Source organism: Pseudopipra pipra, chromosome 6 (assembly GCF_036250125.1).
Source record: "Pseudopipra pipra isolate bDixPip1 chromosome 6, bDixPip1.hap1, whole genome shotgun sequence".
In the NCBI taxonomy this organism is placed as follows: domain Eukaryota; kingdom Metazoa; phylum Chordata; class Aves; order Passeriformes; family Pipridae; genus Pseudopipra; species Pseudopipra pipra.
Genome location: NC_087554.1, coordinates 3,753,495 through 3,781,462, shown reverse-complemented (window position 1 = coordinate 3,781,462; position 27,968 = coordinate 3,753,495). Strand labels below are relative to the sequence as shown.

At 38.7% G+C, this 27,968-nt stretch overlaps 1 protein-coding gene across 1 annotated transcript in view; it reads left to right on the top strand.

Annotated features, from left to right (window-relative positions):
- The first annotated feature begins 1,926 nt into the window (after positions 1-1,926).
- CSTF3 (cleavage stimulation factor subunit 3) overlaps positions 1,927-27,968 on the top strand; it is a 51,410-nt gene continuing 25,368 nt past the window's right edge. Inside the window, exons 1-3 of the mRNA XM_064657071.1 lie at positions 1,927-2,111; positions 10,729-10,830; positions 10,961-11,056. Coding sequence (XP_064513141.1) covers positions 2,082-2,111; positions 10,729-10,830; positions 10,961-11,056 — 228 coding nt within the window. The 5' untranslated portion in view covers positions 1,927-2,081. The remainder of the gene's footprint in view (positions 2,112-10,728; positions 10,831-10,960; positions 11,057-27,968) is intronic.

Genomic DNA, 27,968 nt, shown 5'->3' with positions numbered 1-27,968 from the left:
CAGTTTGAGAGAGGACACATTGTTTTATTATTATGTGGGATGAGGGAGCAAAAGTCTTAATGACATCAGGCATCACTTATTTTGCTCATCCACTAACTTGTTCCATTAGACAAGATGCTCTTGGTGCTGTCACCTTCCAAAAACGCCTTTATTGTTCTATGAAGCTGAAGGAGTCAATCCCAAAAGCAGAAGCAGCTAAAATTAGAACAACCCATAGAACTCGAAAAAAATTCAACCAGGCCAGTGAGACAGCTGACACTCTGCAGTCCTAGAATAACATACCTATTGTCTAATTAGGGGTGTCACCAGCACTGCTTTAAGCAATTACTTTGAAGGAACTGGTTCCTAGGTGGGAAATGGAAAAACAACACACTGATGAATTGGAAATGCAGGTTTTTGGGGAAAGAAATTGTATTTATTTATCAAATATTTTCAAAACTGAGTCTGTTGTGACATGGAAGTTAATAGCCCCTAAGAAACAACAAATTAGGCCCATGTCACAAAATCACCGTTCTCCAAGAACAGGACAGCTTATTTATCACCACAGATTAACAGGCATGTTTGTATTTCAGTTCTGAAGAATCAAAATTCTGAGAAGAAAAATGTTACTGCACCGATAAGTAAGTGTTTATTATCTTTTTCTTTTCTCAAGTGAAGCTTCAGGTTGCATGTGATGTTTTCCTTGTGTCCTTTTTCCACACATTTCTGTGGCTTAAGAAAGTGGCTGTTGGAAGATGAAGCAGAAAGGAACCCACAGAACCAGCACTGAGATATTTCACGTCTTTCTGCGTGACTATTGTACAATTTTAAAATCACACTGTTGCTGTGGAGGCAGCTAAGTCAGCTTTCACCCTGGTACCTGCCAAACCTCCTCCGGTGATTTTTTTTTTTTTTTTAATCACACAGCACAGTTTTTCTGCACCGGCTGATTCAAAGACTTTCTCTCACGGTCAGGGTGGGTGAATATTTTGTAAATAAAATTAAGCAGCTTTAGGGGGAGCTGCCTCCTGTGCTCTCGAGGTCTGTTGAGACAGCGACCTCTTAGCGTGTGTTTTGAAGTTGCCTCCTCGATGAGCAGGAGGCTCGGGGGAGGTGGAATTGTTCCCGTAAATTGGCAACAAGAAGCCCCCAAGGCTCGATCTGAGAGCATTAGTGGCCAGACATTCTTTTATTATCAGCGCTGACCACACAGGAGGCTCACTCCTCTAATCGCGTGTGTTTACTTACAAAATTACATATTCAACAAAGGTCTTACATATTCACGCCTTCTCACATAAAGTTCATACATATTAGCTCTAAGAAGCTTTCTTCAGAAGTCCTAATTTGGTCACTAGAGGGTGTTCTGGTGGTCTCTTAGTGGTTGTTTGGAGCTTGAACTTTACTAGAACTTGCCCGCTGAGCAGCCTATTTACAGCTGATTGGAAAGTGTCTTTGTTCAGCATTTCTTAGCCAAAAACTGGATACCTCTGTTACCCTTGCTTTACCTAAAGCATTCAGAAACTTGGCTTATTCTGTTACTACCTTAACAGAAACTTATATTGTAAAGGCCGACAAAAATTTACTGAACAACGGAGAATTATTGCTCTTATTTTTACATTGTAGAGACCGATAGAAAACTGCTGAACATTGGAGCATTACTGCTGTTAATTTTTTACACTGTGAAGGCCGGTGGAAAATTCACTGAGCAATGGCTACACCAAAGCCTCCCGGTTTCCGAGGCCCTCCCAGGGAACGGGGAACCCCCTCAGGTACGGGCCCGGGGCGGGCACCGAGGCTTCATCCTGCCCCTGCCGCCGGTGAGGGAGAGCGGGAGCAAAACAGGGCTGGGAGGGAGCGAATACGGAAGTCCGGGCAGCGCTTCCCTCATGGCCGCCCCCTCTGCGGCCTCTTCCGCCCGCCCCCGCGCGCGGCGATGACGCACTTCCGCCCCCCGCCCCCGGCCCGCAGGCGCCGCCGCCATTTTGCTGCTCAGTCCCTGCTGGGTCCGGGCGCGGCGGTAGCGGCGGGAGCTGCTCCTGAAAGGAGGTTTGTTTGACCTCGCTCGGGGCCCCCCGCGCCCCAAGACCGGCCTATAGTGCGACATGTCCGGAGAGGGGAGCGCCGGCGACCAGGTGAGCGGGGAGCTGGGTGAGCTCAGCCGACGAGGGAAGCGGGGCGGCGCGGGGCCCAGGGGAGCGAGGGAGCCTCGCTTATTTCTAGTCCTTGAGCGCACCTCGCTCGAGAGGAAAATTCCAACCCGGATAAGCTTTTTAGGCTGATAATTTGCTGTGTTTGGTGAAGCGAGCGCTTGCCGTTTAATGAACGAGGCCTCTTTAACGACACCTTCTTCTTCCGGGAAAAAGCGTTATTAAAACGCGTTTAAATTAGAAAAAAAATAATTAAAATACACTTATTTGATTACGAGACTTCTTTATTGTACGACACAGATTTCCTCTAGCGTGAAAATAGCTGCAGTTTCTGTGGAATTTGGCCTGTTTTTGTTTTTTTTAATAGACTAAAATACGTATTTACCATGATTTGTTATTTTTATAGGGAGGTGCAGTCAGGGTGTTGTACATAATCTGTTTTAATCTTATGTTACTGTGTACTGTCTCCTGCTTGCTGGCAGAATTTCTCCAAACTCACTTTTTTTTTTTTTTTTTTTTTTTTTTTTTTTTTTTTGTAGTTGGGATTAGGTTTAAAATCGATGTCAGTTGGAGAGGTGGGGATGGAAGTTCCTGGCGGAGGGAGGAGTGATTGATAACACAGTCACGTGCCTTAGTGGCCACGGTAGCCTTGAAAAACACTTCAAGTTAAAGCTGATGACTCAGTGCTTCTTTAGGAAGCTTTTTTTTTTTTTTTTTTGTAGAACGTAATTTTCTTTACAAAAACAGGTTAATTTTTCTGGTTTTGGGCCTTTACCCCGAAAGGCTGGAGGTGTAAATTTTACGAAATCACCAATCCAGTGGAGGGGGTGGGTGGGTGTAGGAAAGACAAACGCACACAGTGTAAAATATGCGGGTTTGGCCTCATTGGGAGAATATCCCCAAAATTGCCAGCCTTTGTGCTCCAAGCTGATCAGGTTAGTAAGTGTACTTCAGAGTATGTTTTTGAGTAGGAGATTCTTCAGGATGGTTCATTTCATGGCTGCAAAGAAATAAGAATATGCTACAGCAAAGTTCTGTTAATCCTGGTGTGTTAATGTTTCACATTTAATCTTCACATTCATATATATATATATATATAAAATAATGGATGTTTTATTGCACAGTTGAGCTGTTGGTCAAAGCAGTGTGTGTGTGTTTCTGTAGCTTGTAACGCCTTACTATTTAACTTAAACAATGCTGGCTTAAGGTTTTATTTTGTTTTGCAAGGGAGTGTTTGATATGCAAGAAAAGGCTGAATTACTGTCTGTAGAGTGAAGTAAAAGTTATTCTGTGAAGTAACAGCTGCAGCATTGCTGTGCCACGTCACAGATGGGCCTAGCATTCAAAAAACTGTAAATGTTTATTTGCAGCCCACAAGAGCACCTGGTTTAACATGACTTAGGGGTTGGTCCATGTTAAGGTTCATCTTTTTTGCCCACTGTGATTACTGTGTTCACGTTGGGTGCACTTTAAATAAAAATAAAATATAAAGCTTTTGTAGACTGGGTTAACTTTTGTTGTCGTTTTTTTGCTGCTTCATCCTCTTTATGATGGATTTGATTTCCTGCAAGTCTCTTATTTTGTTATAGTCACTTTTCTCCCTTCCATCAGGTTTCTTCAGCTTTAATAGCTTGTCCTCCACAGCCTTTTTTTCTTACCTGACAGACTTCTGTCTCTGACTCTGAATGTTACAACAAGCCACAACTTGATCTCTGTGCCTTTAGCAACACTGCCATGGAGTTTCCAGCACCAGAAGCTCCCACTCATCCCGTGGTGTAGGAGAGAGGTCCCTTCAGTGAGCAGGGTGCCAACCTGGCTGTGGGTGTGCAGGGCATGGGAGACCCAAATCCACCTGTCTGTGGGAAAAGGAACAGCAGAGCCCTGCAAGTGGGGCAGTTGTGCCTTGGCCCTGCCCCACCCAGCAGCTGCTGTGGGGCACTCTGACTTAGCAAACACAGTGTTCTTAGGGCTGTAAATGTGCCCTTCTGTGGGAGGCTGAAGCCAGGCAGAGGTTGGGTTGCACCTGGCTTTCCTGTTTCAGGTTTCATTTTCTGCTTCCCCGAGCAGCTCCTGAGGTTTTGGGTGCCATTTTCATTGGCAGTCACACGGATCAGTGTGAAGGGGGCACTATGAAGTTCATTTGCATCTGTCTTGTGCATAAGATGGAAATGTGGTAGTTCATGATGCAGGTTTAAAGCTCTTTAACAAGTCAGTGTTTGACTCACTGACCTGCAGGGGAGTCTGTGTCTTGCTTCCCAAAGCTCAGCTTTTGGAGGGGACTTCCAAAGGCAGCCAGGGGAATAACAGATTGTCCTGCTGTCTCCAGCAAGTACAGGGCTCTGGCAGTGTAGAAAGGAAGGACAGAGGTGAATGTTGGATGTGGGGAGGGCAGGAGAGTAAAGGTATTACAGGGTTTAAGAACTAGGTGGGCTTTAGGAGGCTTTATTGTACTGGGGGCAGCGCAGCTGAAATGTGGCCTTACTGCGTTTAGGCCAAGCTTAGGTCCAGGAATTGTTGGGCTGCTTTCCTGGGTGGATCAGGAGCCTGAGCTGTTTTACGTAGGTTGTCTCCTCCTTACATTGTTATTGTAGAACAAGATGGAGCTGCAGCCATCACTATTCTAGTAGATTTTAAATTCTTGCACTGTGTTAACTGTGCTGGATCCAACTTAATTCTGCAGAACCAGTTGAATGGTGTCAGGACTTAAAATCTGTTAGGCCCCTGCCAGACATGATGTTTAACAAACCAGACTTTCCAGGGTTAGTTTTTGGAATAGCAAACACTCAGCCCTCTCTATATCATAGACATGCACGTTTGTAGACTGGAAGGCTGCATCTGCCTCTGTTGGCCAGCAAGTTCCCTGACAAGCTGTTCCCAGTCTTGTGTCAAGCCTACAAAGAGCACATGCTTGCACCTCTGTCTGTCTTTACATTTTTTGGACCTTTATGTACAAATCTAGTTACATTTCAATCGTGGCTGTTTCATGTACTTTCTGACAAGACCTAAAGTCATTGTGCTTTCTTCCTCTTTTTACCATGGCACAAACACTTTTTTTCCCCACTTAATATATATTTGCCAGGCATCAGTTTTATCTGAAGACGATGCAACGTTTGCTTTACCTCTGCACTAGTTGCCTTCTAATCTTTTAAGGCTGGAACACACATTTCAAACTTGCTGATTGTTTCCAAGACACATCCCCCAGTGTGTGTGATGTATATGTGTTATATGAATATGGAGACTGAGCTTGGGGGAAAAAGATGTTTGTATTGTCTCTGTGACTATAGAAGATATCTCTAGAACAGTCTACTCTCATTTCTTGCTGGTACTTTTCTCCCTTTTTTACTCCTTTCTCCTTTTTTTTTACTCCTTTCTCCTTTTTTTTACTCCTTTCTCCTTTTTTTTACTCCTTTCTCCTTTTTTTTTACTCCTTTCTCCTTTTTTTTTTACTCCTTTCTCCTTTTTTTTTTACTCCTTTCTCCTTTTTTTTTACTCCTTTCTCCTTTTTTTTTTACTCCTTTCTCCTTTTTTTTTTACTCCTTTCTCCTTTTTTTTTTACTCCTTTCTCCTTTTTTTTTACTCCTTTCTCCTTTTTTTTTACTCCTTTCTCAATTTCATGTCTTGTGTCTGTTTGAGGTGGTACGTCATGAAAGTTTTTGCATTCTAAATACAATTCTACAATACTGAATGTTGTAATTAACTTTAGTTTAACATTTTAAAAATAGATGTCATTGAGTGCAAGGCTGAAAGCAGAAGGTTATTCTTGCAGGACTGTGTGAGTTTAACGTCTCAGGAGGAGCCATTTGAAGGAAACTTCTCTAAGAGCATATTTTATATGATACCTGTAAAACTGGGTTTATTGTCACTGTTAATGTTTACTGTAGGAACAGATTGTAAACAGAATGAACACAAGTATTGATGAAGACTTTTGTCTTGGCAATGTGTTGGTTTTATGCCAGTGTTTATGCAGCTGTAAATAAACTATGATTTAGGTGCATTTCCAGAGTCAGTAAGTTCCAGGTATGGCAACAAGAACTTGAAGTGGAAAATGTGTCAGTCTAAAGTTTGGGAAACAGTCTCGTGAGGAAAGAAGAGTAATCATTACTAATCTAAAGCTCTTGGTTTATCTAGAGTTCTGAAACAGCCCAGAATGTGTTGGGCTGGGGCAGTACTTACAAAAGTATCCTTTTTTAGTTATTTGAGATGAATGTGCTGGGCTATATCTGCTCATAGTGATCCAATCTTTAAAGAACAACATTTTTTGCTCACAGTTAAATTTATTTAATAGCAGAACAGAAGCCAAGGCATTAAAAGCATTTAAGAAAGTGCAAGGATTGATAAGCTGTAACTGTAGTGAAGGGATGTGTTACTGAGGAAAGGATTTTAAAACTTCTTCTATGCACATACAGCTATAAATAAACTTTCAGGAAAGAAAACCTTTAGGCTTGGCAAACCTGTAAATTTACCAAACTGGGAAAGTAACAATGCTTGTTGAGTGTTAATATGTTTGAAGTTGTATGCATTGGGTCTGTTACAGTCCAGGTTGTGATAAACTGGGCAATAGCCAGCCAAAACCAGGCAGTAGCTTCTGTGGAATGGACATAGACTTCCTTTTGAAGATTGAACCAGTTTGACTAAACTAGCCATTAAAATCCTGCCTTTTCGTGTACAACAGCCTGTGTGTCTTGTTTGTAGGAGTTCTTATTTCCTAATTAGCGCTGGTTTTTAAATCATCTTAAACTGGCCACTTCACAGGTGGAACAGCTGGTTTAAATACATCTCCTTTTCCCTGCAGAAGATCCTTCTGTGGAAACAGGAGGATGCCTTAAGAAATTCGATGCATTAAGTGGTGCAAATAATTGAAAGGTGTTTAGCTAAGTATTTTCTTACACTCTTTGGAATCGAGGTTCATTCAAGAGACCTGAGGAAACTGTTGCTTTTACCTGGATGATATAAAACAATTTTTCCTTGAAGGTGATTGATAAATAACTTTAAGTAAATGTTAGAAGTCAACTTTGATTCTTCTGATTTTTTTTTCCCTCTGACATTCTTTATGAATTTAGATTTGGATTTTGTGCAGTTGATGTATTTTGCAGGAAGGAGTTCCTAGACTTTTTGCTAGATAATTTGGTTTTAGATCTTTTCAGATTTTTGAAAGATCATTTTGCACTTTTAGTATCTGTGAAACCCAAAATCTGTTTGTATTTGTCAGTGTATAAATAATAAAAGGGAAGCTGTGAACTGGACTAGGTGGTAAGAAGACACAGAACCCTAAGTGCTAAAATAATTCCATGACCTTCAGAGGGTTGTCTGTGGGACAGGAGCGTGATTATGTGGATGTATACTGAAAACAGCTATCAAAAACAGAGGGGAAAAGTGTTTTTACAGTAATTACAATAATTCATTGTGACACTTTTTTTTAAGGCAGTAAAGAAAAGTTAAAAGCCAGTATCTATCTGTGATTAGGTTCAGTTTTACAGTAGTTTAAGCTGATCTGAGTTGGGACTGCTGAGGTCTTGAATGTTTTGCATCCTTTATTCTGCATCAATCTGGTCCTGAAATCAAGGGATTGAACTGTTAGAAAGTTAATCCCTTTTCTGAGAGATTATTTTTCTGCTGATTTAACTCGAGGAACTGGCTTGTTCCAGGATGAGATTAGGTGAAAATGCTTATCTAGGGGCAGGATCATGGCAGTGAACACCCAAGAATTAAATGTTCACAGTTTGGGATATTGGTGGTTGTGCAGGCTGTACAATGAAAAAAAATAAAAGCTATGTAGCCTTGAACTGCTAACAGCAGGTGTGAGCCCAGAGTGCAGCTTTCAAAAGTGGGGTCACATGTCTCTCTGCCTCTAGCTGAGTTAGGTTGGAAGTCAGGCTCCTGCTTCCCTTTTGCTGTCTGTGTGCAGTGGGTGTTCATCCTCACAGATTTGGTGTGTGGCTCAATGTGTGTTTGCTCGCACACCCAGTTCTGGCAATCCTGGAAATCCTAAGGGTTGATTCCTCCAGTCTGTCAGGAGTGATAATTTGTGAAGATGGAAAGTAAAGAGGTCTTATTTTCCCTCAGGTAGAACCAGGACACTGATTTGCTTGTAGTGCAGTGTGTCCATGAAATGTGGATGGCTTCTACACATCCTGGAGGTGGATAGGGACAGGAGAGGGAGTTCACACTGGCTGTAGAAAATTAAGTGTTTTCTTACAAGTTCAGGCAGTCTAGTTTAAAACTCTGATCATATAGTTATTTTCAATTCTGTAGAGCACCTATGTAGAGCGTGGAGAACTCTTTGCTGCTGCTAAGGGAATATTTGCCAATTTAGGAAATTATAGTCTTTTTTATTTTCCATCAAAAGAATGGACTTATTGTGCTTCTTACACACACTGAGTCCTGTATCAAATGTACAAAATTAACTTGGGATTGCTATAGTTATGCATCTTACCCACTTCTCCTTTTTCATGAGCTATTTCAGCCTGAGTTTATGACTCTATATCCGCACAGGTGAAATCAAATTCCTGGAAGTCTTCACTCAGCTGACACTGCAGTGAAACAATTATTTTTTTTGTCACACTGGAAGGTTTGAGATAAGACAACTAAACTACTACTAAGACAGTTGAAATGTGCTTCAGTGGCCCATTCTACTTTTTCTTGTTGAAATCCAGTATTTTACAGTGCAGGACCCTGTGTTTTTGTAGGGTGGGGTCCTTTTTATTGTAGGGGACATTAATAGTACTGACACGCTGCTACTTTGGGTCATCTGTAGAGACAGTGCTTAAACCTTGGAAATTTCAGCTCCAGTGCTATGTTCTGTAAGCTGAAATAAGTTTATGCATGTCATAAGGAAGAAATAAAAACACTGGTTCATTTTATACCGTTTTGCATCTCAAACCTGTATTAGTTGAACTGTAAATCTATAAATTTACTACTTTTGAGCTCACAATTTTGAGTTACTGCTTTTTAATTTGATTTTTTAAATCAAATTAATTTGGTAATAGTTTAATGTGGGACTTGATACTTCCCTTCAAGCTACACTGCTTTGCACTGAGCAATTAATGTTAAGAATTACTTGAAAAGTAATTTAAAAAGAATAATGATCTTTAAACTCCTATAAAGCCCTTCCACTTGATTTTTTTTCTTTTCCCTTTAATGCATATTTTCCATTACATGTCCATTTCAGAGTTCTGCAACATTTTTGATCATTTGTCCATTTTATAAGTAATTTTATTTAAAAAAATAAAATTTTTTTAAATTCAGAAGGATGCACTGACCTGTGCCATGTGCTCTGGGATAACCCTGCTTGGCCAGCGAGCTTGGACCAGACAATCCACTGTGGTTCCTCCCAAGCTGCCCCATCCTGTGATTCTGTGACCTAGACCCAATGTTAACAATGAAAATTATTTCCTTGAAATAATCATTTAGCAATTGGCAGGGGCTTTTAGAAATTTTTCTGCATGGTAAATCAGTGCAGAATATATATATACTATATATATATATATATATATATATATATATATATATATACTATATATATATATATATATACAATATATAATACAAAATTATATATTCTAACAGTAATTATGTAGCTAACTTGTAAATAAAATTTCACCAGCAAGCTCTTGTAGTAATGACTTACAGGTTATTACCATTGCATTTCACAAAGGCAAGAATTTGGTTGGTGGTGTGATTTTTGGATTGCTAACAACTGCCTGAAAATGAGTCAGATTTGGAAAGCTTGTAAATAAGCTATTTGGAATACAGGTTAGATTATGCTTAATAATAAACTTCATATCCTTTAGGGTTGTAAGAAGCATGTAGTTTAAGGGGTATCTGTATGTGATCTTCAGATTGTAATTTGTTTTTAATCTACTTCGTGTTAACAGTGTTAAATCTAGAAAAAATATCTGGAAATCATAAAGCATCTGTTTTCAGAGGTCTTTGAAAGAAGACTTAAACCTGTAATGGTAACTGTGTCAACAAGTACACATTCAATTTGGTAAAGTGGTTTTTCTTTTTTAGAAAAAGGGCAATTTAAGGATAGTTTAGTGTCAAAACTACAGGAAGGCAACTGTAAGATGAGAGATCAGAAAGTTAACAAAGAAATTGTGCTTGGATAGCATGTATATGTTCCTGCTTAAACTGTCATCTCCTAGTTTATATCTTAAATTTCTGATACAAAATACTGTTCTCCATACACAGATGGACTTGTGCAGTAACTGGGATTTGTTTTTCTGGGGTCTGTAATAGAAATATTGGTCTGAATTTACTTATTGCATCTTAAAAGTTCAAGGGTGGTAAAAATGTTTAAAATTCATAGTGAAGTAAATTTTCCAGCAAACTCAAATTTGTTCTTGTGTTTTAGAAACATGTAGTGTGTTTAGTCTAACTCTTTGCTGGATCTCCCCAAAGGTAGAACTTGTGCTAAGAGTGCATTATCTTACCAGGCCAGCTTGTTTGCCCCATAAATTACAGTTTAGGAAATGCAGCTTGAAAACCGAGCTCGGGAAATGTTACGTTGTCAGAATGTTATTGTCGGCTTGACTTCGTGGCTGGGGCAGAACTTTTCAAACACTGCTTGTGATCTCTTATGTCTTCTTTTTGATTTTTCTAGACTGCTGAATATGTCCCAGAAAAAGTGAAGAAAGCTGAAAAGAAACTAGAAGAAAATCCATATGACCTTGACGCTTGGAGCATTCTCATTCGAGAGGCACAGGTTTAGTGATATAGGATTACATTTCCTTATCTATGGTCCACTCACACTATTTGGTTCTGGAGTAAAAATCAGCATATTCATTTACAGAAGTCATAATATTGTAAATGCTGTTTTGATTTTTAATTTTTAGAATCAGCCTATAGACAAAGCACGGAAGACCTATGAACGCCTTGTTGCCCAGTTCCCCAGTTCTGGCAGATTCTGGAAACTGTACATTGAAGCAGAGGTTAATATTTTTACTTTTTTTTTTTTGTTTTTTTTCTTATATGACATTTAATAGGAGTTTTTAAGTTTCTACTTTTATAAGCATGATTAAGACAGGCACATAATATCTAGGGGAAAGGGGATTTTAAATATGCCTTGCCTTTATTTTGTAAAATAGGTACAAAGGAATGATTAAAATGAATTCTAAAGTATTGGGTCTTTTATGAGTTGATGATTGTTGCATTATGGAATTGCAACAACATTAAAACTGTTTCAATGGTATTGGAGTGCTTTAGCCTTTTATTTGCTTGTCGTGTCAATTTATTGCCTCCCGTGTCATTTACTTAGAGGACTTATTTTTTTTATTTACACATACAAACTTATTTGAATGACTTTCTCTGAATATTTGGATTTTATTTTTCTTTTATTTTGCTTTCTTAGGGAATTGAGTGTTTCTGTGAACAGTGTTTGCAGGGAGGGTGTGGGGTGGAAGCTAATTTCTGGAATGAAAATGCTGGGAATATGCATTAGCACAACTCAATAGCTTTTAAAAATCACAACAAAAATTGTGTTTGTTTACATAACTGTGTAAGAGTTACCCCTAAGTGCATTGGTCATTTAGACCACGTTTAATGACATGCCATGGAATGCCCTGCAGAACTGGGGGGTGGGAGGAGTGTTGGTTCTGGTTTTATTCATTTCTGTAGTTGTTATTTAATCCTAATGCAGCTTCCAGCTGCCCATTTTTCTTGGGACAGATTTTCTATGTGTTAAACTACAGGGGTGGGGACTTGTGTTCTGTAGATGAGAAATGACCTCAATATTTTTCCATTTCATGTGACACTTGCTGTGCAGCAATCTGAGTGGCAAAACTTCATTGTATAGTTATCATAGCTTATTTTACATTAAGTTTACATATCCAGACATGCCTGGCAGTAAATTTCGAAGACAAATAAAATTGGGATGATGGGAAACTTAACAAAAATTTTTATATTGCAGTTTGAAGTAAGATGTTACAGTGCAATCTGAATTGATGTTACCAAATTAAATAGAGTTTTCACTATTTTTTTTTTCCAGCAGTTTGTAGTGGGAGTTAGAATGTTGGTGGTTATACATATTTGGGAGATTGTGAATGGACTAACATGCAGATACATATTTTTGCCATTGGGACCCTGCAGCCAAATCCTTAAGCCTTTTGTATCCTGTAACGTTTCCTACAGGTTTCAGTCTTTAGAATGTCATCTAATTTCATTTTTACATTAAGTTACCTGATTTCTGTGCTTATTTAAAACCTTTACCTTGCCCATGCCTCAAGTTTAAGAGTAAGAACACCTCAGAAAGCTGGTACTACATTGTAGATCTTTCAGCAGAAAGTCTTGTTACCAGTGTGAACCTTCTTGTCTTGAGCCACATTCAGAGATGAACTGACAGGTGTTACTTCCCTTAATCCATACCTTTTAACTGATCTATAATCTAAGAGTATTTAGAAACATTAACAGTGGCAAAGCTTGTAACAGTCTAGGGTATCATTTTTTTATGTGCTCCTTCAAGGAAGGAAGATCAGCTGCTTCTCAGCAGGTTTGGTAACTAGGTAACGTGAGGTACATTTGAGAAGGAGAGAATTGGCCTAACGATCACAAGTTCTTTTGTGTCTGCCTAATTAATACACTTCAGATATTAGAGATATGGAATATGATTCTGGTATTCAAAAGAGTGGAAAAATATGAGCTGTAGATTTGTGCTAGAGGTTACAACTGAAGAGGATTATATTTGAAAGAAATGGAAGAGGGCACTTTTTAGAAATTTATCTTCCATCTTAACAGCCAAATTTTAAAAATCCCAGTTATGACTTAATTTTCAACCTTTTTTTTCCTGGTTCCAGTAGCATATCACAGAACTCATATAGTGACTGATTTATCTACAATATGATTTTCTCTGCCTCTTCTTAGTATATGTAAGCATTTGTAGCTGTAAGTTGAAATAGCTTCTAATTTCCAAATTCCTCCCTAAAAATATACACACTCACACAATTGGATGCTCTTGTCAATGTTGTTTTAAGTTGCATATCATATGAACAGCTCATCTGAGAGTAAATTTAAAATGAAATGTTATCTCACACGTTCTTTTAACACTGTGGTTGAAAATAAATTAAGTCTTCAATTAATTTTTGAAGGCTACCTGAGGTAGAGCAATTGTTTTGAGACTTCTTTGATTGCAACCTTAAGATGTACAAAGAATACAGGGAAGGTATTTCCCAAGGACTTCTTTTCCGTGGAAATCTTAGTAGTCTCCTCCTGCTAGAAAATGTCTCTTGGACCGTTCAGTATAGATCTTTTCACCCTTGAGTTGGGAAAGTCAACCTGTGGTAGCTCTTCAGCATGGCTTTTGATTTACTTTCACTGCCTCAGTATTGAAATGTGAAAATTGCTGAATCTTTAGTCATCTGTAAGTGCATTTCTCCTGATGTCAAAGAAGCATTTTACTCTTTAACATGGTAATGTTTCCTCTTTGCCTCACAGAAAGACAGAAAGGGAGAGGAAAGTGGGGGTTGTTTTCTGGCAGGTTGTCTTTCGCTAGAGAATTTTGTCCTCTGGAAGGCGTAAGTCAGAGCTGCAAACATTACCAAGTTGTGGGCTATTACTGGAAGATTAGCCAGGAGTAGGGTTGTGATTGTGGCCTTAGGAAAATGAAATTAGCCCTTTAACAGTTGTACTCTATTGATACAGTTGTTAGAAGTCTTCAAATTCCTGTTTGCCTAACACAAGGAATGTGTTCTTTTTAGTCACTTCAATAGGAATCATTGTTTATATGAACAAAAACCGTTGCCCTGCATATGCCAGTCCATTTTGTAACGTAGAACATCCAAGTGCAGGCCTTACCGCTGTGATTCCCTCTTGGGTTTATGACTTTCCAGCTCCCTGACTGCTTCCCTTTCTGTGCATGACTGTGTTCCCTAGTGGAATACAGTGGAAAGCAGTGCTCAGCACCTGGTGTATCATCCAGTTCACTGCAGCTGATACACAGACTGTGCTGAAGGAACCAAATACTTCATGTTGGCATTTCGGGTGCCAAGCACCAATTTATATGCTCTGGTCTCTTAGGTAGTCAGTAGAACATGGAAATTAACTTGGAAGGGCATGCTTTGGCTGTTTTTTAATGGGAATTATACTATTAAAGTTTGAATTGGTGAAAAAGTTTGGATTCTCACACTGGTTCTTATTTCTTCTGACCTTCAAAGAAGAATTGCAGGACGTAGAAATAATAGAATTGGATGAAACAACTCCGATTTCACAACTTTTTGGGGTCATAGTATTTGAACACTTTAAATAGAGTTTGGGATTTGATACGTATTTTAGCAAGTAAAATAGTTAACTTGCTATTGCACATCTCTTAAAATTAGGAAGTGGAACAGTAATGCCACTTTTCTCAGGCTCTTGTTTTCTCTAGTTGCTTAAATGACGTTTTTCTCTTGATACCTTTCTCGTAAAAAACCTCTTTCCAGAAAACTTGAATCAATTCACATGGCAGTGCCTCTTTCCCAGTTTTTATAAAGAAGTATGTAAGTCTCAGTGCCAAATGTGCCATAATGTAAAATCCATAGATCACACAGTCTGGACTCTAGCCTGCTCTGCTGATGTGCTGTGTCTTCTTGGGTAAGTTATTTAACCTGTTTTGCCATTATTAAAACAACCTACCTCACAGGGTTGTTGTGAGGCTTGATATAGTGATTAAAGTGCTTTGGCATCTGGCTAAAAGGTGCTACAGGAATGTAAAAATAAATTCTGATTTAATACCCTATGATCCCATAGGCCCAGCTGTCTGTTACTATTTTCTTTGTCTCTTTGACTGTTTGAACCATCTCTTAGACACAGAAAGACTTGATAATGCTTTTCATGCACATGAAAGAACATTGACATTACCAGTGTCGTAAATACTTCAGTAGTTCTGAAGCCAACATTTGAAGTTGTCTCTTTTTTTCTCTGCTAGTTTTCCTTTGAGAAATCACCAGGTTGAAAATCCTCTTAAGCACATTTATTAAACTATGGTCATGTATTTGCAACATTTTTTTAATGAGCTAAAGAATTTTTAGTTCCAGTTACTCTGAATGGAAACTTTCATCTGTAATTGTCCTGAATGCTTCAGGCCAGTTCACACTACACCTTTTTATCTTTTTTTTTTTTGTTGAGTATATTGCATTATATCGTGGTCACCTTAAACTGGTGTTAGTGGGGGTTAAAAGGTTGCCATAATTAAAGATTTAAAATTCATAAGTACAAGACAGTTGTGACAAATACCCCAAGTCTAGAAACAATAAATACAAACCTGGTAACGTGCGTGTGAAGCGTTGGGCTGTTAATATGTATTTTTCATCTCAAGAATTTTGCAAGTAAGGTTCCTGTGTTGTTGCTCATTCCAAAGAAATGAAACTAGATACATTTGTTTACATAAGTTTTATTTGATATGAACACTTTGAATTTTAGATGTCTCGTAGCAAACCAGATTCTGTATGAGGATTCAGAGGGTGGGACCAAAGCTTAGGGTTGATTCTTTTGCATTTCATCATATGCAATACATCAGTATCTTTAATCCATGTAATTCACACTGGTGTGGATACTAGTCAGAATGTATCATTTAACATACTTGTATATGAAAAATGTAAATAAAACCGTTTAGAAAAATGACTGTTTTTGTTTAAAATGTTTGTGTTTCTTCAAAGCATTTTCTTCCCCTGCTTTACTTTAATCTGGTTATGAATTCAGGAAAAAAACTGTTGAACATACCACCAAAATTATTCTGCTTGGGATAAAATGAGAACTGACTTCTGTCAGGATGAAGTTGGAGTGATCAGAAGTCAAAGTAGAATAGACTCCTTGGCTGAGGTTGTGTTTAGTGGTGCTTTCAACCAAAAATATTGTCTGTCTCACCAGTTGCTCTTTGTTAAGAGAGCCTGGAAGGCATTCCCATCATAATCCATGCCCACCCCTCTAGCCTCCCACATTTCTCATGGTAAACTTCTGCTTTTGAGAAACTCCTGTACAGGTGCTCTGTACAAATACCCGTATTGCACAGTCTTGACTGCCTCAGTCTGAGATTTTCAATCTTTTTTACAACTGTATTATTTATGATCTTTTCTTATTCGTGTGTGGACTTGTTCCATTCCTGTTAATAAATGTTGTTCTGTCTGTGTGATTATTGTAGACTTGCACTAGAAGGTGGATGCAACTTCTTTCCTGTCTCTTCTGCTCAATATGTAAATACAGGCTGTACATCTTGCATAGTTGCCGTGGTCCTACAAGTTGTACAATATCAGAAAGTTACCCACACACTGACACTTGTAGTTTCAGGAGATGCACAGTACAACACTGGTGGGTTTCTTCGTGACTCTGTTTTCTGTATTTGATCATTGAAAATATCATGGGAAATTTTTAGGACCTTTTTGAAGTGGAAGCGATGCCTAATGAAGAGATGACTATGAACCCTCTTCTGTCGTGTGTTGCTGTTTTCACATGAATAAACACGAACTGCTTCCTGTTCTGTTGTATTCTTTCCATGTGGGGTGACAGAAATATCCCTGTTAGAAATGTTAGCTGTATACTCTCGTTCACAACACTGTTGAAGTCTCACTTTCAAATGTAACAAGGACAGTGAAAACTTTTCTCATCGTGTGCTTTATTTTGTTGAAGTCATTCGTTGATTCTTCTGTTGATATTTTGAGGGGGGAATATGTGTGTTAGGTCAGGCACAAACTCGAGCTTCTTATGTCTGAACCTGAAAGAACCAGAAGTAAAAACAGAGGTTTCTTGTGTACCCTGTATTTGCTACAGATTGATTATCTTCATCTGCATGGGAGAGGGAGCTATAGTCCTAATTTCTGATTCGTTTCTACATCTCTTCCAGATTCTAGCTGGTTGAGTTTCCTGATGTTCTTTATTCAGATTTTGAGAAGTATGATGGCTGAGAGAACACTCTGCTAAACCTTTCCTACCAGTGCTACTACATACAGTAATATGTTACTTTATTTGCTGTGGAATCTCTTTAGGTTGTGAAAAGGCTTTGAGTCATGGCTGTCATGAAATGCAGTGGCTTCTCTTAGCTCGAAGCTCTGTGAAGGCAAGCCATTCACTGTGACAGTCCTGTGCCCTGGTAGAAGAAATGCTCTTCATTTTAGAGTGTGCATTGGTTTTCCCCTCATTAGGGTTTGCTTTTTCTCACCATTGGCTTCAGGTGCTCTATATCCAGTAGCAATTTTGGATTTCTGTGTGGTGTACTTAATACCCTATGACATTTTTTTTGCTTTCTTACATAAAACGATTTAAAAGTGAGAAGTGACAGGCATTGGTTCATAACTCTACCATTGCACAAGAAGCACTCACTTTTTTAATGCACATTATATACATGCAATTAATTACACATGAGATCTTAGAATTATTTGAATGTGATCCATACTGGGGTTTAGCTGGATAGGTAGTGACAAATATTCATAATGTAGAAACATGAGAGCATGTCCAGAGTTCATTAGAACTGCGGCATGGTAAATGTTTGGCATTAAGGACAGGCAGATAAGGAGAAAGATGTTCTTTTTAAATTTGGTTTGTGCATGGCTTTCAGTAATACTTTTCTGGAGTGGAGTCCTATTGCGTCTTGAGGCAAGGCTGTTTGATAGAACTCACTGTTAACCTGAAGTGTAACCAGTTCATCTGGCTCTGGGCCTGTTCCTTTAGGAGTAGATTGTTCTGAGCCCTGTGGCAGAGGCTCTGCACTAACCTTAGTTTGCACAAGTTCCAGTGAGCACACGCCGCTGATCTTTTAGTAGATTATTTAACCAAAGATCCTTTAGGCTGCCAGGGTAAAGGCTTTCAGACTTTTAACATCATTTGCTTCTCCAAAAGGAGGAGAGGGAGAAGTGTTAGTGTGCTGAGGTTGCATGGGAATTTTACTCATACATTCACGCTGGCTCTGTGTTTCAGCAGAACAGCTTGTACATATATCTAAATTATATAGTTTTTATTCTTAATTCAAGCTGTTCCTCTAAATTCATATTAGTTAATTTGAAAAGTTTGGTAGTGTGATGGAGGATCAACTGTCTTACCTCCTTTGATTCCTGTAATATATCTAGATAAAACTTAGACTTTCTAATGAGGGCAGCTTATTCTCTCTAGTTCCCCATGGTTTGCATTAGTGCATGAAATAGAGAATAAGAAATAACCAGTGCATGAAACTGGAACAAGACATAACCATCCATTCTTGCTATAAACATTCTGATACTGCTGTATTTGGTTTATGTGAGAATAAATATCAAAACATTATTTAAAATACTTCTCAAGTCTTACATTTGGACTAAAACAATGCCTAGTTATTCGATTTGTAGGATTTTCTATGTCCAGACTGCAACAAAGTCATCAACTTCGGTCAGCTGTTGTTCACCCTGAAAGTATAGGTGTTCAAACACTATTCTTACTGCTGAAACAAAATAAAAATGAACCCTCAGATTGAAATTGTTTAGACTGACAAAAATGGGGTGGCAGGTTTGTGGTTATGTGTGTGTTATCCTGCAGATAAAACAGATGTGGTGAAGTTAGAATGTGAGCTCACTTCATTGTGCTCAGTGGAACTAGTTATACATCAAACTATGTTTAAAATGTTCTCTTAATTTAGGATTTTGATTAATTTTTATGGTTAAATGAGGGCATACTAGGTTCTGTGCCTGTGGATTCCTCAGGAATCTCTCAACATATGTACATGTATAGATACTCATTTGTGTCTATACATGTTTATGTAATGAGGTCACACAGCATAATTAACGTTCTTTTTAAATCACAGAATAGAAATGTTGGTGTATGAGCTTGTTAATGTGAATTGTCTACAGGTAATTTACTCAGATTACCTAAAAGTTTATAGGTACTTAGAAAAATAATTTGTTTAGAATATATTTAGAATAACAATGAAAAGAATTTTATTATGTGCAGCTTCAGCCTGAGTGCAAAAACATGACTTGATGCTGTATGTAAAGGAGTGGGAAAGACAGAGCTAGATTTCATTTTTATTTTTGTTGTCTTGAACCCAGTATTGGCCTGCATTTTCTCCATTCCTCCCTACCCATCAAAATACTATTTTTGTGTGTTTTTTGTGGGCAGGTGTAGAAGTATATTTGGTGTGAGGATTGTGGGCTCTCAGGTATTGCTCTGGGCCATCAATGGGCACTTGCAGTTCCCCTTTCAGATGATGAGGAGGTCCCAGGAGGCTGTGATGGGACAGCTCAGATATTTTCTTTAAGTGTCAGAATTGTACTGACCATTTTTGATGGGGCAGTGAGTGGAGTGAGGGGAGATTCCCTAGTAATGAAATAATTAACTTTTTGTCACCCTTCTGTAACTTTCCTGAGTTTATTTTAAAAAGAAATGTAAAACTAACCCCGTGACAAACTTTTTAGCATCCTAATTGTTGCAGAAGAAATCTGGTGCTCTTAACCAACTCTTAATTATGCTTATGCAACTGAATAGCTGCTGGTGAGATTGTAATGGTGTTGCATTTGTAAAGCATGCAAACACATTTAGCAGCCTGTGATACGCAGGATATTGTGGAAGCAGTTCTGAATTAGGTTCCTTTAAACTTTCCCTGGAACTTGGTTTGGTTAGTCTCCATAGTTTACTCCTTTGCACTGTATCACAGTACTTAGAAGATCACGTTATATCATGCTGGAGTTTGAGGTAAAAGAAGCCCTGTCATTGATGTTAATACTGCAGACACTGGATTGGTGGTAATTTAGTATATGTAGGCTTGCATCTACTTAAAGGTGTTCTGCACTTCTCATGTGCAATTAATGCAAGTTGAAGATGAGTGACAGTGAATAAGTTTGCAAAAAATTGCTTTTGTAATACATTTGCTGGTGGAAGCTCAGCTTGCAGTTTTCCTTCCACCACCTCTGCCAATTGACCCCTTTCCCCAGATTTTCCATGACATTGGAGTAACTAAGAGTTTTAGTTACAGTCTACCTGCCTAAACTGACAGTGCTGACAGGTTCATACATGAAGAAACACATCCTTCATACCAGGTTTGAATGGAAGGCCCTACACTGAGAGCCTTAGTCGAGCAGGTTTCATTTCATTAGGGAGGTTTTGTCATTCTAGTCCTGGCTGACCATGGTTTGGGAATTGTGAATTCTACCTAACTGTAAGATTGTACTAGATGATGACTGATGGTATGTAAAAGGTGACTAGAAAAAAGTATAGTTAATCTATAATGAAAAATGTGAAGTTTCAAGTGGACTGGTTGTAAATAGACTGGGATAAATGTTAAAAAGTACACGTAGGTGCCTCTGAAAACCATACGAGCTACTGAGCTTTCCTTTCTAAAAATGCACTCTTAACATAGTCCCAAATGCATGGCTTTTTCATCCAAGTTACCTGAAAAACTGCTGTGTATGCAAGCTAACATGTTTAATACAGAGCAGGGTCCCCATCCCTGCTCCATTCCCTAAAAAATAAATTGCTGCCCCGGTAAGTATATATTACTTGCCCATTGTTGTTGCCCCACTAGCTAGAATTCCTCAGGGAAATATTACCAATAAACTTACATCAACTGAAATTCTGCACAGGAGTACTTGAGCAGGATGGGCAAATACCTCAGAATATTCCACAGTATTTGCCCTTGGTAAACTATCAGTGCTGGTAACCCTGAGCAGGAAACAGATGGTCTGGTTTATCCTTAAAAGATAAAACTTTAATTTCTCCTACATAAGCTGTGACTAAATAGAATTCAGGCTTCAGGTTTTTGGGGTTTTTGACTTTTTAAATTCAATTTGATTGATACTCAGAAATTACATAGCACATGCTTTTTTGTATGTGTTCAAAATGGGTATAAAAGGGAAGTACTGTGGAACTTTAAAATTAGCAGACAGACTTGAATTCAGCAGAAATATTTTTCTGGCACTAAGCAGATGGAGGTAAGTTTTGTGCTAGTAGTCTTAGCTGTTAAAAAATTACTGTTGCATAAGAAACCTCATCTACTTAACAAAAAAAAGCATGAAATTAGATATCACATGTTTGTTATTTTAATGTTCTTAAAATTTGGGTTTAGCCCTAGAAAAGTTGTGAATAAGGTCAATCTATGGGGTTTTTAATTTACTAATCAGAAAAATATGGGTGTTTCTAAATAATTAGGTTTGATAATTCTAGCTGATCTTTGGTCTGAATCAAAGGAAGACTCTGTACTGATGAGGTGTGATTAGCCTGCATGACAGACTTCTAGCAGTCTGTCATTTCTGCAAAAGCTTCATAGTCAAAACATTTTTCATTGCTCTTGGAGTGTATTTTGTGCCTCTAATGCAAAGAAATGTTGCCCAGCTGCTCAGTTGCACCAGCTACTTGAACTCAGTGGTGTTGGCTGTGTTTGCCTTCCTCCCAGGCTGGCAGAGGTGCTAAGAACTAACATCTGGACTGTGACGTTTTTCACCCGTGTGCAGAGTTTCCTGCTGCAATCAATATTTGAAATCAGTTCTCAAGTGCTGGCTGATTCAATCACAGGGGTTTTGTAGTGATGCTTCAACTGGGTCACCCCTCAACATGCACCAAAACCAAGCCAAACACTGTTGTCTTCCAGCACTGACGTGGGGGAGTTCACACCTTTTCTTGAGAGCCTTGCTGTGAGCTGCGTTTTCTCAGTTTAGGTGGTTTACACTGTGTTTTGGTAGAGGTTCTCTGTTTTATATTTGATATTTTCTGCCAGTGATGGGGATTATCAGTTGAGATGCTGTGCTAGTTACGTGCCAGTTTTACAGAGCAGTTTGGTATTGTGTGCTTGGTGTCTTTACATCAGATCAAGTGCTGCTCTTGGCTTAAAGCAGCAAAATATAACAAAAAGGGCTATTTTAGTGTTTCTGAGATCCCTCCTGTTCTTTTATGCAAATTAGATGTAAGAAGTTAGTCGAGAGCCTGCATACCATTTTTAACATTTTAAACTTTTTTTGCAATCATTTTGCAGCATTCTTTAATGCAAATGCTGTCTGAATATATTCTCTATTTACATAACATTCCACTTAGCCTGGCAGTTAAAGTCAAGTCCTCACAGTCCAAATCAAATAATTACATGCTCTCTGTCTGCCATAAAGAGGCTGTTTTCTACAGGAAGTTTTAGAACACTTTACCATGGGTTTCTGGATCTTCAGCTACACCAGAGAAGCCACAAAATGCTCAGTTAGAGGGAGAGGGGAAAGAAATATCAAACTGAATCTCTGGTGTCTCAAAACAGCAGTTACCTGGAATATGCCTCGTTCTGCGTGGACAGCACTTGGTGGTGGGTGGATGTAGAAGAAGACACACTTTTCACCGTGAAAAGCAACACAGAAACAGGATGATTAGTACCACACAAGGCTTTACTGAAAAGAAACTAATTGTTCCCAGTGCTCTCTAGCACAGGGGAACAGAACTACCAGTGGTATTTATTAGTTTTGTGCTGGTGTTCGTAACAGTAGCACATATCTGGTCATGAGCAGGGTGTTCTTTATAGCATATAGGTCAGGGCTAACCTTTCTTTTGCAGGTCTAGAGGTTTGCCTTTGCCAGTGTCTTTTCACTACCCCAAAATCAGAATCTTTAGCTGAAATACATGACCCTAACTCCTGGTATTTCTTCAGATGGAGAGAGGTGGGAGGAAACTGGGAATTCCGTTGTATTCCGTCTCGCTCTTGTGCAGGCTACAAGGGCTGTGAGTTTCTATACTGCTTTTATGACATGCTTCCACATTTCATCTTTCCCCTAAGATGTGAAATAAGCTGCAAATGCACTTACCAAGGCTGCATGTGAAATGAATGTTAGCACATGGGATCTTTGTTACACTGAAATTTGGCCTCAGAAGAACAGCTCTTCTTTCTGCTAACCAATGAATTTCAAATAGGAACAACATAATGAATTGTCTGTGAAAGTCTTTTATCTTAGAAGTACAGCTGTCTTAAATGGGGTTTAATCTTACAATTCTAATTGCATGGAGTGTATAAAAAACCCACAAACACAAACCAACCTCACATAAAGTGTAAGTTATTTCGAGCTGACCTGTAAAATTAGATGTCAGTGTAGAGCTAACCCCTCTCTCCTTTCAGCAGCAATGTCACCTACATAGCTTTCATTTCTAAAGCATGGGAAGGTGTGATCTGTGGTTTTATTTTCCAACTGCAGTGCATCTCTGTGTAGCCAATTATTCAAGTGTAACGTCATTTAATGTTATCTAAGCACTACTGTCAACTCAGACAGACTTAAAAATAGCTGTACATATATTTTGTCTTGACTCTGTTTTATGAAGTGAGACTGTTCCCACAGATGGAAGCCCAGCAGGGCATGAAGCTGAAGTTTAAAAGACAAGGAGAAGGGGAAGCCACTTTAAAAACTACTTATACAGTGTTTAAATGGAGAAAAGCAGTATAGCATTTAAATCTTCTAGAAACCTGTTTTTTTTTAACGTACTAAGCAGTCTCATTAGCTAGGATAGTAATTGCACTCAAATTCAAGTATTCTGGAAGCAGAGGAGCCAGTGTAGTTGTGCAGAGCCTATGCACCTAAGTGTTTTTGGATTAAGTCTTTAACCAAAAGTATTTGCATTGTTCATGTGGTTTCGGATTAGGTGGTTGGTGATCAGTCCAGACTTGGTAACTAGATATTGAGAAAACCCTGCAATAAAACTCATGTCTTGAAGGAAACTATTAATTCTTACCACTAAATGCTACTTTTTTTAGTGAGTTTTGTTTTCTCTTTGTTGCCAAAGGCAGAAATCTGGGTGTTCAATTCTGTAATTGACTTTTCAAATACAGTCTTTCAGTAACTGTGATTAAAAATATGCATTCTCATAAAAGACACAGTAGAGAATTTCCTTGATTTCTGGCAGAAGGATTTTTGATTAGGGCAGCTGCCCATGTTAGCAAAATATGGTTATTTCCGGAATTTCAGCAGGAGTGCCTCACTGCTGTAAAACAAAAGCAGCTCAATCATTATCTGAAGCAGATTATTATCCCAGTTTAGTAAATTATTGATGTAATAAATGTTTCTTCATGACCTCCTAGAAAATCCATGGCAAAACCAGGAACCACATCCCTCCCTAAGATTATTTCTGTAGCATTGCAGTTAAAGTGCGCTCGGTTTGGGTTTAGTTTACCTTTAGTAAGGTTTATTTTGTAATGAAATATACACCTTGTCAACTGCATATCGATGCTGAGATGTAGCTGCAGAGAATTACTTGTGCCTCAGCATTAATCTGCACTATTTCCTTGGAGGTTTCTGGTTCTTGGTTTCCTGTGGTCTGACATGAGAGCCCCCAGGCACCTTTGGAACTCAGGATCAGTCTGATGGTTTTTGAGAGCCATTCTTGGGGCCATTTTTGCTACAAATTATTGGAAAACTGCTCTTGACATTCTAGTTGCAGAGACAAAGAGTTAAGAACAATTTGTCATCTGCTAACAGGCCAAACTGATCTTGTGCTAATATGACAGGAGTAAGAAGATTATGCTGCATGATATTTACATCTTCTAGTACCATTTTTTACTCTTTGAGCCACCTGTGTTCCTTTTCCTGAGGAGAATTGCTTGTTTGGGTGTCTTTGTTTTGAGGAGAGCTTTTAGTAGACCAATACCATGCTGGAAAATGAGAGGCATTAATGCATGGTCTGTGAATGAATTTGAGCACCCAAAAGGGCAGCCGTTCCTTCTGGTCTTAATGGGTTCATTTAGGCTTTTAGCCCTTTTTGCTAAGTCAGTATGGAGGCCATTTGAGGGACCTCTGCCTTGTAGACGTTTTGCTTTTTTAAAAAGCAGATATTCAAGGATCCCTTTAAAAAGTAAGATCTCTGAAGTTCTAAATCATTCGGGTGTATTATTAACGTAGATTCTTGGTGAATGAACAGAGACTTCTTAAAAACTTCCATAAAAATTATTATTATTTGATAACTATATTTTAGTGAAACAAGTTTCCTGAAATACCATAATTGACAGTGTGAAAAAATTATGGGTATTTAACTTATTCTTTTCTGGCCTTTTATGCAAGAATATTTGAAAAGAATGTATCAAAACTGTAGGTGTGATGGGTATAGTGAGAAATGATCAAACTATAAACCTGATGGGGAACTTAATGCACCCTAAAATACCCTGTTTTCCCAAGCTGCAACCTCAAATTAAATGGTAAATTGCCACTTTTTAACAAATTTTGCTTTCTTACTCTTTTTGATGTATATTGAGGATAGCAAAGTGCAAGGAGGAATGATTTTTCTAATAGCTCTGCGTTACTGTAATGAACACTGATTTCTGATAGAAGTGAAAAGAATAATTTTAAATTCAGAGCCTTAATAAATTAGATCTTAAGTTAGAGCCTTGTAAGGTGTGAGATCTGTGTAGTGGAACAATTGGTTTTATTTTTCCCTCAGGTGGTGATGCCTCACAGCCCATTTATAACTTGTAATCTGTTGCAGTGGTCTGATCCCTGCCTTGTTTTTTAAGGTCTTAGGGTTGCAAGGAGTTTTTAGGTTGGGTTATGGGGTAATGCCTCACTGGCAGACTGCAGTGTGTCTGTGCTCCTCAGGCTGCCTACCTTGTGCAAGACACTAAATGTAGCTGGAAAAAAAGGATTAGAGGAGTGCAAATGTCCAATTGCATTGCCCCTGCCGAGGGACTGTTTGTTCATGAAAGGGGGTTGAGGCAGAAAAACAGTGTCATTTATCTGAGTTCACCAATTAGGGATCTCTAGCCTGATGAGATGGACCAAATACATTGGCTTTAGGCTTCCCTCTTAATTTAACTTTTAAACTTTAATGATCTGGCCAACAGATAAGCCAGCAAGTCTTTCATTTATCTCATTGCATTTTGTCATGTGTCTTGCAATCCGTGGGTGCTGTATGTGCTTTTTGAGTCCTGTAGTTTGAGAGTTAAACAATACAAAACGGGTTCTGGGAGAAAAAGCACTGCTGCTTTGTGAAGTGGCACACTTCCTAAGAACTGCAAAGGATCCCAGTAGGTCAGTTTATGTTAGACATCTGAAAACACGTCTTAAAACCTCCCACTGCTTCTCTAAAATACAAAAGACCTTGAGAGACAGGAATGAGAAGCAGAGGTGGACTAAAGTGCATAGGAAGAACCCAAATGCTTAAGTTGGGAAGGAAGCAAGGTAGTTTGCAGGGGTGTGAGTGTAGGGGGGTGTTTTCTGCTGTGGCTTAAAGGGAGTGGGACATTGAAAAGGAAATGACAAGCCACAGGGCAGGTTGAAAATTGACTTTTCATTAAAATAAGATCTGCGGACAAATTGAGAATCCGGGTATGAAGTAGAAAGGAGTGGATGCTCAGCATATATAAACTACTTCATATGGCTAATATTACATTGAATTTGATAATGGGCAAATTGCCTAAATAAAAAAGGTCATAGTTTTCCTAATTTGGAGCAGATATTAAAGAGTGGGTAGAAGTAGAACAAGGAAGAAAAGCTGGTAGTTCTGCTGCTTTATATGAGCTGTGCATCTGTGAGCTTCACCCAGCAGAGCAGAGAACAGTCAGTTCAGGAGACTGAGGCACTACTCCTAGGGAAAGAAAACCTAGACATGGAGCAGTTCTCTTCTTCACCCTCAATTTCTAGGCAATTTTTAAATGTCAGATGTGTAGGGTGGTGAAGTAACAGATAAGTGAAGTTGTCTGTCTTCTTTTTTGAAGAACACGGAGTGTGCTTTTCGTCAGGACTTGAAAAGGGCTGTTCCTGCAGCTTCACTCGAATTGTATCAGTCCACAAGAGATGTTTGCAATAATGGGGCTCAGTTTGTCAGGAAGGACAATAGCAATGCAAGTAGTAACAGATGGGTTTGGTGTTTTGACATAACTGCAAATCTGCCTTTTTTTTTCCTGAAAGAGTGTTTTGGAAAGGAAGTAATACACTTAAACAAAATGAGACGAGATAGCAGTAGAATGCCATAGACAGGAAGGAGGAGAAAATACACTTGAAAAAATTGCTTCTTTGTTTTTATAATCCAGATTGAAGACAAAGGAAAGAGGTGTATGTGAGGTCAGAAATCAATGAGGTAGGGAGCGAATCAGTGATTGCAATTCAGTCTCATTCTCCAACTGGAAAAATCACTTCGGAGTTTTGTCACCCCAATTTTTTTTTCAGGCTGCCTATAAATAAGTATTTCTCTGTACAGCCTCTGTCTGGTCTCTTGATAGTGGTGCCTGAAAGTTTTGCATGCTTTTCAAAGATTAACAGGAAGGAAGGCCCTCCCTGCAGGACTAAGAGGCAGCATTTTTTGTGAGGGAGTAGGGTCAGATGTCCTGAAGATTTATTGGTATGTGAAAATTACTCAAATTGCACTAAGATATAAACTGAAGCACAGCAACTATATTTAGTAGCTCTGTCTCTGAGCTCTCTTACTTGTTAACAAAGTCCTTGTTCTTTACACTGGAGTAGATACTTAGGAATTAGATGGGTTAGGTACTACTTAGATATCCCACACTATATTGTTAGTAGCAAAGTTAAGTTTCTTTGTTGCAGTGCATCATCAGTCTTTCATCACTTCTAGATCAATACTTACTGTAAGTTTGTTCAGGGAGTTTGTCCAGATTCTCAGTGCTTGTATTGCTGCACTTGTAGAAAGCAGACAGTTTGCTCATACCTTAGGATATTCTATTCACGTATTTGTAGGGATTGGTATCTTTCCTAATACATCTGAAAATTAAAGGTACTGGGTTTTTTAGTTTAATAGAAAAAGACACCTTCCACTTGCAGGTTTTTTGAATTGGTAATTACTTCTTTACATAGGTTTTTTAAATTGAGAATGACTCTTAACACTGCTTTAACTGGGTCATGTTGCTCTGCCTGCAGAGTCGCATTTCACAAGGTCGTCTTTTGTACTCTTTTCTGAAGACTTCTGCTCTGAGCTGCTCCCTTGCCACCCCCAGGCAGGTACAGCTGGGTCTCTTTTATC